The 11,194-nt window shown below is 38.8% G+C and overlaps 1 protein-coding gene across 1 annotated transcript; it reads left to right on the top strand.

The window, feature by feature from the left end:
* The first annotated feature begins 401 nt into the window (after window positions 1-401).
* LOC103740671 (histone H3.3-like) lies at window positions 402-952 on the top strand. Its single transcript, XM_008841354.3, has one exon. The coding sequence runs from the start codon at window positions 454-456 to the stop codon at window positions 862-864; it is 411 nt and encodes a 136-aa protein (XP_008839576.1). The 5' UTR covers window positions 402-453; the 3' UTR covers window positions 865-952.
* Window positions 953-11,194: the final 10,242 nt, after the last annotated feature.

Below are 11,194 nucleotides of genomic sequence, written 5' to 3'. Positions count from 1 at the left end.
AGAATAATTTTCCTCTTCTCCTTCGGAGAAAAGCCTTTAGATGGATGTATTCTTGTATGAAAGTCACTTAGCACTTAAAAAAAAAAATCCTCAATGTTAGTTATATATAAATACATACATGTGTAATTATTTCTGTGGCATTAGAGGTATTAGTAACTATTTTTAAAAAAAATCAAAGGCAGGGGCTGGAGAGATGGCTCAGCGGTTAAGAGCACTGACTGCTCTTGCAGAGAACCCGGGTTCGATTCCCAGCACCCACATGGCTTCTACGAACTGTCCTTAACTCCAGTTCCAGGGGATTCCGAATACACTCATACACATAAAATAAAAGTAATAAATAAAATATTTTTTAAAAAATCAAAAGCAGCCGCCGCTCTCTCAGGCCAGCGCCGCCACTCGCTCGCTGAGCTCCAGCCGAAGGAGAAGGGGGGTAAGTGAGGAGGTGTCTGTACCATGGCTCATACAAAGCAGACTGCTCGCAAATCCACCAGTGGTAAAGCACCCAGGAAACAACTGGCTACAAAAGCCGCTCGCAGGAGTGCGCCCTCTACTGGAGGGGTGAAGAAACCTCATCGTTACAGGCCTGGTACTGTGGCACTCCGTGAAATTAGGCGCTATCAGAAGTCCACTGAACTTCTGATCCGCAAACTCCCCTTCCAGCATCTGCTGCGAGAAATTGCTCAGGACTTCAAAACAGATCTGCGCTTCCAGAGTGCAGCTATTGGTGCTTTGCAGGAGGCAAGTGAGGCCTATCTGGTTGGCCTTTTTGAAGATACCAACCTGTGTGCTATCCATGCCAAACGTGTAACAATTATGCCAAAAGATATCCAGCTAGCACGCCGCATACGTGGAGAACGTGCTTAAGAATCCACTATGGGGGAAGCATTTCATTCTAAAATTTTTTTTCCTCTTCTTCCTGTTATCAGTAGTTCTGAATGTTAGATATTTTTTTCCATGGGGTCAAAAGGTACCTAAGTATATGATTGCGAGTGGAAAATAGGGGACAGAAATCAGGTATTGGCAGTTTTTCATTTTCATTTGTGTGTGAATTTTTAATATAAATGCAGGATGTAAAGCATTAATGCAAGTCAAAATGTTTCAGTGAACAAGTTTCACTCATCTAGTGGTAATCAGTTGTCTATATTCCTTTGGATAAGATTGGGGTCTGCTGTTCATTTTCCCAGTTCTGGGCTGGGTTACTATCTGGGAATCCCTTTGGCCATACAGTTGGTCCAGATAAACCTATTTATTTTTTTTGGTCAGGGTCTCCCTGTAGCCTCAGCTGTCCTGGAACTGACTATGTAGACCAGGCTGGCCTTGAACTCACAAAGATCCCCCTGCCTCTGCCTCCAGAGTACTAGGATTAAAGGTGTGAACCACCATGCCTGGCCATCATTTAAATCTTTTTAAATCTTTTTAAAGGAACCCATCATATTTTCTTTTCTTTCTCTCTTTTGTACACATGTATTTGATTTTTATTGTCTGGCTATTCTTGGGTTTTTTTTTTTTTGTTTTTTTGTTTTTTTTTTGAGACAGAGTCTTACATGTAACCCTGAATGGCCCAGAACTTACTATATATGTTGTTCAGACTTGAGCTTTGCAAGCAACCCTCATGTCTCTGCCTCCTGAGTGTCAGAATAGCAGGTATACACCACTATGCTCAGCAAGAGCCATCTTATCTTCTGTTCCCCACTATGATTCAGTGTCTCTTAATCTGTGCAACTTAAACCATAGCCTGTGTTACAAAGAACAATACCATTCACCAGACCCTAAGGGTGCACGATAGCATGGAGGGACTTTAAACAATTGTTACCATTTCAAATTAGAAGTGTGCACTGAGCATCTCCAACACATTAAATGGCACAGTTTAAGCTTTTGGAAATTATCTGTTTGGTGCTTTAGTTATCCTCCAGTCTTACAACTCACTGACTTAGCATGTATTTGAATAGGAAAAACCCTGTCAGTTCTAGAGTCATGAATTCTTTGATCTACAGACAGAGGGGAATTAGTGGTTCTTTACAATGTGCTTTTTGGACTGTCAATTTCCAAGATTTATTTTATTTATTTATGTGTATATATTCATGTCTGTTTGTCTGTGTGATTACACAGGTGCATGTAGGTGACTATGGAAGCTAGAAGAGGGTGTTGGATCCTGTGGAACTGGAGTTACATGAAGCCATGAGCCACCAATGTGGGTGTTGGGAACTGGAAACCAAACTCTGGATAGATGAAGGAGCATCAAGCACCCTTAATCACAGAGCCATCCCCAGGACTGGCCTACTTGAGCCTGGGAATTGTTTAAAGTTTCTCATCTCTGGACTTGTGGCTTCTTTGACAGTAAAGTTCTTCAACTTCTAATGCATTTGCTTTTAGCCAGTACTCCGTGCCAGGGCACATCCAGTATTCAATTTGGAATGTGATTTTAATGCCTGAAATGATTCTTGGTCCCTTGGCAGCATTGTGTTACTTTTAGATCATTTCAAAGAGCTTGTGGAAATGCCACGGCCTTGACCAGGAGTCAGTACTTTAGTGCACTGACCTGTCTTCCTGGGTATCTGGTCCTTTACATCTCTCCCAGTGATTTATCTTAATATTTGAGATTCAAGATGATTCAACATTTCTGACTTTGTCAGAAACTTGCTCTCTAGACTTAATTGCTTTGGGCCTACAGTGGAAAAGTAGCCAGTTAGTGTTAGAAATTAGAAATAATTTTTTGTTATACTTTGCAAGAGAAACCAAATAACAGCCAATACACAAGAGAACCATCCCATTACAAATATACAACTCCAGGTTCCACATTGTTCTGTTTATCGAGTTAATGCAGAGGATAATTTTACTAAATGCCTCAATATGCTATAACTCCCTGACTCTAGCATCAGATGTTTGGCAGTCTATTGCCATAGGTTTTAGTTTTATTTTGTGGCAAGTTTTATTTTAGTGCAACTTTATACATTAGTTAAAGTAATGCTATACATACCCAATCTAAAGAGTTCAAACAAAATAAATTTAAATTTCCCTCAGTAGAATTTTGAAAACCAGTGTTACTGAGTATGTCTGATGATCATTCCAGAAACTAATCTGTGTTTTGTTTCTGCCATCTTTAATAAGCAGCTTTCAAGGTAGCTATGATAATCTTCATCAAATGGGTAAGGCCCTTATGAAGGCAAATTTCTCTTTAGTTCTTGCCTTAAGCTCAATCATTATCCCCATTTGAGCTTAATCATTGAGAACTTGTATTGACTGTGGGGGATGCCACAATTCAGTGGTAACTATTTAAAGAAGAGTTTATCTCCAGGAGTCATTTAAACCAAGAGGGAGCCCCATTGGCTCTCAGAACTGCTCTTCTCTGATTTCTCTTGGAATTAGTCCTTCCACCAAGGGTGTACATTCTTCACTTATTCAAATAGTTTATCCAGCGTGATACGGGAAAGGAATGAAAAACTTTGTATTATCAGGAAGAATTTTTTGTTATGGCAACTACTGAACCAGAATAGTATTAAAAAAACACAAATAGATGTTTTCAACTTAAGTCTTTGTGTTATTTGTAAAATATGTTACAGATAATTCATTGATTCCAACATCCCTGCTTCCAGCAATGATGTTTTGCATCACATGTGCACACACACACACACACACACACACACACACACAAGCAGTTACTCTAGGCAAGAAGAAAGTAAGAGTCATGAGACAGGGCCACAGGGTCAAAATTAAAGCTATGTTTTTAGCTCAGTTTGTAAAAGTTCATTACAATAGAAGCCTGAGGTCTAGTAAGATTGTTTATGTGGTTTTCCTAAAGGCTAGCTAAGCTTAAATAAATTGATTACGCAGTGGGAAGGCAGATTGAATAATAATGTTAAATGAACTCAAAATATGAGATTGACTTAGATATAAGGTTAGGTAGGATAGCAGACATTCCCAGAAAAGTTGTTTCCATAGACAACCACATTTTGACTAAATGATAGAGTAGATGGTCTCTGGATGCACGTTTCTTCTCAGAAGAAGCTCTTTACTTCTAAAGAAAAGTAGAGAAGTGGAAAAATGGGTAAGAAGCCTCAACCTTAGCTGAAGAACTATTGGCAGCTGATCACTACTGGAGGAAGGAGAGTTGGACTTCTTTAAAGAAGTAATGCTGGATAGGCTGACCAGGCTTCCGTGGATGAACTCATTCCGAGGGATATCTGGATATACAAACTTGATTCAATAGGCCTTAACATACATGACAGAATGCATGAAATCTGGTAGGGGTGTGTATATGGGGATTGCAGATAGGGGAGGGGTCTAAATATGATTAAACTGTACTATATGAAATGCACAAAATATCAATAAAATCTATATTTTATAAAACAAGAAAAGTAGAAATGTTTGATGGGAATCTCTCTCTCTCTCTCTCTCTCTCTCTCTCTCTCTCTCTGTGTGTCTCTGTCTCTCAGCATGGAAAGATTTTCTCAAATGAAATAGAGTCACATAAAGAACAATGAAGTTTTCTTCCATTGATTCATTTTGCTTTTCACAAAAGGAACAGTGGGAGGCTGGTGCATAAATGTCAAACTAAACTATAAAATATGCGAACTGCCGTGCCAGTGCTGCATCCTCCGGCAGTCTGTATGTGGACATCCTCATTCCCCATGCGATGACAATGTTTGAAAAAGGGCATGAGAACCACTTAGGTCATGAGCACAGTGTCCTCATGAAAGAGATGAATGTCCTAATAACGGGGGCCTTAGCAATCTTTACACTGCCTTTCTACCATGTAGGACACAATGAAAAGTCAGTTGATGGTCTTCAGAAGGACATGACTATGACCACTCCCTAAGTCTTCCATTCTTCAGAATTATCTTCTGTTGTTTATGACCTACACAGTCTATGATGCTTTGATGCAGTAGCGCAAAAAGACTTTGAGAGTGGCTTTGTAGCCTTAGGTCCATTGAGAAGTCTTGAAACTGAATTTGGTTTATGCATATACACATTTTCTTCTTCCTTTTTTACTTTTTCTTTCAATCTTTCTTTTCTCTTTTTTTATTACTTTTTGAAGCAAGTTCTCCCTATATAATTCCGTTTGGCCTGAAACTCATGGAGATCCACCTTCTTCTACCTTCCCAGTGCTGGGACTAAAGGCATATGCTAGCCTTGAACACCTGATCCAGTAGTCTCTACCTCCTCACCGTATCTTACCTACACGTGCCACCCCAACTGGCATGCAAATTTCTTCATGAGAGAATTCCCATGTATTCTTTTTCATCTCAAAATCTTAGTGACAGGTTGATGAGAGGGCTCAGAGTGTAAAGGCGCTTGTCACGAAGCCTGATGACCTGAGTTTGATCCTGTGGTAAAAGTAGACTCAACTCCAGCAAGGAGACTTCTGACCTCTGCATGGACACAGTGAACCCCAGGCACCCCCAACAGCTCCCCATCAAAAATAAAAAAAAAACTATAGAAGATATTTTTGAAAACCTCAATGAGTTTGAATTTCGGTATGGGAAGGAGTTAAGGGCCCAAGTTCAACTCTTTGCTTCTCTCTGGTTGTGGGACTGTTTACACATCTTACCATTTTTAAACATCTCAGTTCTTGTAATTGGAGTAATGACCATATCACTTTCACAGAATTATTGGGAGAATTGAATGGATAAATATATGCTACACTTTTACAGAAATGTCTAGTATATTATACGTGTTCAATAAATTTCAGCTATTATTAGCATCAAATTTAGGCACCTCAATTTTGCAGATGTTTGTGTTGTATATATGGAAAGAAATCAAAGGTAAGAGGCTCCTTTTGCAAAGGAAGAATAGAAGAGAAAGGACAGATGCAGAAGAGATATTAAAGTGGTGCAATTAAAAAGCCCTTAGTTGAAATAGATTTGTAGCATTATAAAGTTAGTCTTTTTATAGCAACAGTTTTCGAGCAATTTGCATAACATTAACTATAATTATCGCCACTGTTACTATTACAATTACTATTATTGTTTGGCTCTCTTCCTAAACTAAATTAGTATCTGCTAGAGGAGGAGGCTGACAGCTTCTGTTATTGAGTTAACAACTGGACCTTAGTTTGAGTTCCAATATTCATGCAAATAGCCTTTTGTGGTTATTTTAACCTACAGTGATTGGGGTCTACACGTGTACCCTTCACTGGGTTCAATCGCTCTTTCTTTATTCTATTAATATTCAAGAATTTGTCAGGCATAATGTAAAACTAGGAGCTGTGATGAGACTTTGTCCAAAAGAACTTTCCTCAACAATGGCAACGACTTCCACCTGCCCTTCTAACATGGTAGTGTCTTTGTTGTTCTCTCATTGCTGTGATGAAATATATGGAGAAAGGCAACTTAAAGGAGAAACAGATTGTTTGGGTTCATCCTTCCAGAGGGTTAGAGTCCATCGTGACTCAGCAGACATGGCAGCAGTCAGGAAGTCACGGAGACAGGAACAGGAAACTGACTGGTCACATCATATCCACACTCAGGATGTAGAGAGGAAACAGGAGGCAGATCTTGGCTAGAAAATCATAAGGCCCACCCCACAATGATCCACTTCCTTCAGTAAGACTCTAACTGCCACAGGTTCCATGACCTTCCAAAACAGTGTCACTAGCTTGGGACCAACTGTTCAAACACATGAGCAATTTGGAGTCATTTCTCATTCAAATAACAATAGTAGTCATTCGGAAGACATCAAAATCAGACACCTAAAATGTGGATAATCAAACCGAATGATTGATTTTAAATTGTATTTCTTATAAATTAATTTCACTTAGATTTAAATTGCATAGATGATTTAGGAATGTAGTCTGTGACAGCCGCAGGACAGCACATCCTTGTTGTTCAAAATCCACCATAGAAAAAGATCATGGAACACTTTCAACTGGACAAGTTAACCTGAATCACTAGGGCAGAAGGGACGTTAGGGCACATAGATGCTCACATTGTTGATGGTCAGTTGCCTACAGCCAAATGTGGTTAATGGTAAATGCATGTTTAGTTCTTCCTTCAACACTCCGCAGCAATACAATTTCTCCTATGTATCTGTATCTGACTACTGAGGTACTATTTACATTGATGAATATAAAACATGTCAGTGACTAGAATGAGATTATAGCTGGGTTGGAGAACATATATGTAATATGCTCTAAGGTTCAGTCCCCAAGGCCATAAAATTTATTTAAAATGTTACTGAACATAAAACATACATATTGAAAATTTAACAGTATTCAAGGATATATTGTTTTACTGGCCTGAAAATTTAGTTGCAGTTTGAAAGGCTCAAAACACTTTGAAATCCAACTTAATAGCTACTCTCTTCTCAGAATGGTATTTTTCTTTTCCAAATATTGACAGTGAGTTCTTTCACATAATATATGCCTTCTATATTTTTGTCAAATTTTCTTTTTCATATCTGAAGATGTTTCTGCCCCAATTCAAACCACATTTCCTGCCTCTTCTGACTCAGGAAATAAGCAATTCCTCAGTTTCTTTACTAGAACAGATTTGTGTTGGCTTTGTCCTCTTTTTTTCCCAACAACTTAAAAACTCATTAATTTCCCCTGGAGAAGAACAAAATGGTTTTGAGAAAGTTCAAGACCACGAAAAATTGTAGGACAGTGATGCTGGGAGGGAATGAGTCCATCTGTAGATTCAGGCAGACAGAAGATAGGGTACACCTGCTGTGTGGGTAGAAGCATGCGGTGCCTTGTGTGGAGTGGATGTGGATTTGACAGTTATTCTTAGGACAATGGGCAGCTTATAACATCAGCTAAGTATAGGAGTCACAATCTTCATCTTTCATTTGTGGAAAATAGACTGGATTCCCCATGGCTCCAACTAGTCTGCTGGGACCTCTAGGGACCTATGTGGGTGAAAACCTGAAGCTGTCACTTGGTTTCCATGAGATGTTTGTTATTCTGTAAAAGAACAAGTAGACAAGTGTGAGATTCTGGAGAAAGTACTGTTGACTTGATGAATCACAGACCTTGAGCTACATGGAAAGGGACTAGAGTCTGGAAACGTAAACCTTGAGTTACGAAAATCACAAAAAAATATCTAAGTATTTGTGAAACCTGTTAATGAAGTGCCTTTCATGTTGGATATGCTGCATAAGATACTTTTTTGAAAGCCTTGTCTTCATATAGCAAGGAAACATTATTGGATATAAGTGAGAATCTCTCTTTTGTTGCCTAATAATATAATTTTATCAATATTTAGAAATTCACAGCAAATGTGAGCTCCAAGGCAAGACTTGTTTTCTGTAGTGGAAAAATCCAGACTTCTTCTTTAAGCTTTTGCAGTGTTTAATCTCTTCCTCATGCCCTTGAAAGATTCTACAATGACTTGCAGGGACACCTTATTCTTTTAGGAAATTGATTACTCTTTGATTTCACACTCTCTTAGCTTCATTTCCAGCTAGTGTGATATTGGTTGAATTTTTTTCTTGCCTTTCTAGCTTTTGGTTTCATAATTCCCATTTGTGAAGCGTTATAATAGTGAGGCACTCTCAGTAATATCTGGAAATCTTTTACAACAAGCTCCTTTTGACAATATTAATGCAATGAAAATGAAAACTGAAATGTTCTTATTTCAAGTGGGTATTTATACTTTTGTTATTTGGTACAAGAATTTGATCCCAGAATGTGAACAATAAAATTACATGGAAATTGTTATTATGATTCATTGAATATTTAATGAGTTATAGAATTGAAACTGTCAAACACTAGAGCTGGGATGAAAAGCTGTGTGGAGAAAAATGATAAACCTGGAGATCTAAAACACTGACTGCCGTTCTGCTGAACCCAGGAGAAATGTCTACAGAACCCTGACATTCTGAGGGTCCAGTCTTGGAAGGGGTGCTGAAGGCATTGTGTTCATTCCATTGTTGGAAACGATCTTACAGAAAAGAAAGACAGACATCTTTCCTTAAGACATTATTCTTTTTTTCTGGTACTGAGGCTCGAACCTAGGCTCTCTGCCATTGAGCTACTCACCCCAGCCCTCTTTCTGTTTTTTATGTTTTTTATCTTGGGATAGGGTCTTGAGGCAGGTGAGCAGAGGGAATAGTTTAGTAACTTGGGGGTGCACTTGGTTTGAGTTATGCTTACCTCCCCTTTTCTAATAGTGCACTTGACAGTGTATCCTTTACCTCCGTATAGCAGACACACACACTCCTCACCAAACAATGCACCTGACAACTCCAGAACCCCTGTACTGTTACCTGCGTTGAAGTACAAGTACAATCCTCTCTGTACAATAATACAAGTTTCTCCACCCCAACAAGGATCAAATTAGACAGTTTATATTCAAATATATTCCTAACATATCTAGGTACAAAGAATAGTAAAGTCAATTCATCCTGAATTGGTTTGGGGTACATGGGCTATAAGGCAAAACTGTGTTTTCAAGAAAACTTTCAGGGAGAATTTCCTATTTACCATCTTATGCCTATGCATAATTAGGTGTACCTATGAATAAGATCAGATGCATTATGGGAAGGGACATGGACAGTAGAAAAATGATTATATGATCTAATCTGTCAATCAAAATGAAGAACTAAACATGCTACACTCCTTAGTACCTAACCTTCTCTTGAACTCTATTAAAAAAAAAAAAGCTTAAAACAATAGTCTGGGTTCTTGAGTTTCTTCTCAATTCCCTGGCCTGCTGTCCCCCACAGTGTGTCTCTTTCTGCTCTATACTATTTGCTTGTTTTTGAATAAGCTTTGCTTCTTTGCCAGTGTGTGAGCCCTCATTTTCAATTTTGGATGAGATGCCAAGAATCTGGAAACACCCAACCTCAGTTAGGACTGATGAAGAGTCCCACTGACTTGCCCTTGTTGACCTTCAATTCACTCTATAGTAAGTTTAGGCAAAACTTGACCTTGCTGTTCTCTGGTTTCTTAGTTTCCCAAGAAGCTGGGATGACAAACTTGCTCCAACTGGCCCTGCTCCTTCCTAAGACTGGTTGGCTTTTGTGCTTGGGGCTCAATTTGAATTACAGGGACTAAATTATTCCATTGAATTTGTACAAATGTGTGTGATCAAAGTTTAATAAACAACTACGAATACAAGTCAGCGTCATTTTAAAGAGCTTTCTTTTCAGAATCAAATGTTTTCTGCATGGCACAGCACAGAAGAACTCAATCCCCTCCTCCGCATGCCCAAAGATGAAGTCAGAGTGAGGTAAAGGTTCAAGGAGAGGAGTAGGAAACAGTTTGGACATATTTGAAAGGATACTACAGTACCATTATGGGGCTTGTGTTTTTACTGACAGATTAGTAGGACGATCTGTGTTTATTCTAGGATGAATTCAAGAACCAGGAAAAGAAGATGCAAAAAGCTCATTTCTAAGCATGCTGTGTCCTTATTGTGAGTGTGTCGCACAGAGCTCACAGAGGCGAGGTACTTTTTATTCTGTTTGAGTCTTTTAACATATAACTTATCTGAGATTAGCCCAAGTTATTGCTGTATTTGCATTCCAACCCTCAAATATTAATGGTTTAAATAATTATGCTTCATTTACCATTCATAACGAAAATACATGGAAGGTCATTTGGAGGCCTGGCTCTTGGAAATTCTCAACAACAACTTAGATTGTCTAAGCAGCTACCATGACAAATACTTAAGGCTACTTTGCCACAAGGATCATAGAACTCTTGTGTGTGCCTGTGTTTGTATGTGTGCATGCCATAGTACACTTGTTGGTCAGTAGACAACTAGTGAGAATCAATTTTCCTTGTTACCATGTGGGTCTTGGGAATCCAACTCAGGTCATCAGATTTGAAGGCTAGCAACTCTTCCTGCTGAGCCATCTTTCTGGCCCAAGGTTAACAGAACTCCTGATGGTTTCAAGCCAACAACTGGATTCTTCATATTATAAACAGCATGTGATTATTTTTACACACAGTCGTCCGTTAGCTAATTCACATGGTACTTCCCAATAACAAAAAGTTTGGAGATATAATCAAGGCATTGCTCAGGAGAGCAAAGATTCAACAAATAAGTGGTGAGAAATATTCATGATAGCTGTATATTCTTCTAAGTTGAAGAATTTCAGTGAAAACAGGCATCTTTTCCAACATTTTATTAATTTTTTGAGAAATTTAGACATCTATTTTCATGATAGTCTCCCCAACTCCTCCCTCTACCTCCACCCAGAGTTCCTTCCATATCCCTACTTGTATGGAAGCAGATGCAGCAAAGACCAT

Source organism: Nannospalax galili, unplaced genomic scaffold (genome assembly GCF_000622305.1).
Source record: "Nannospalax galili isolate Female #2095 unplaced genomic scaffold, S.galili_v1.0 scaffold399, whole genome shotgun sequence".
NCBI classification, from domain to species: Eukaryota; Metazoa; Chordata; class Mammalia; order Rodentia; family Spalacidae; genus Nannospalax; species Nannospalax galili.
This window is presented reverse-complemented; position numbering and strand designations above follow the sequence as displayed.

Bases quoted from the DNA above. Each gene is read 5' to 3' on its own strand.
- LOC103740671 (XM_008841354.3), top strand. From the start codon at position 454: ATGGCTCATACAAAGCAGACTGCTCGCAAATCCACCAGTGGTAAAGCA.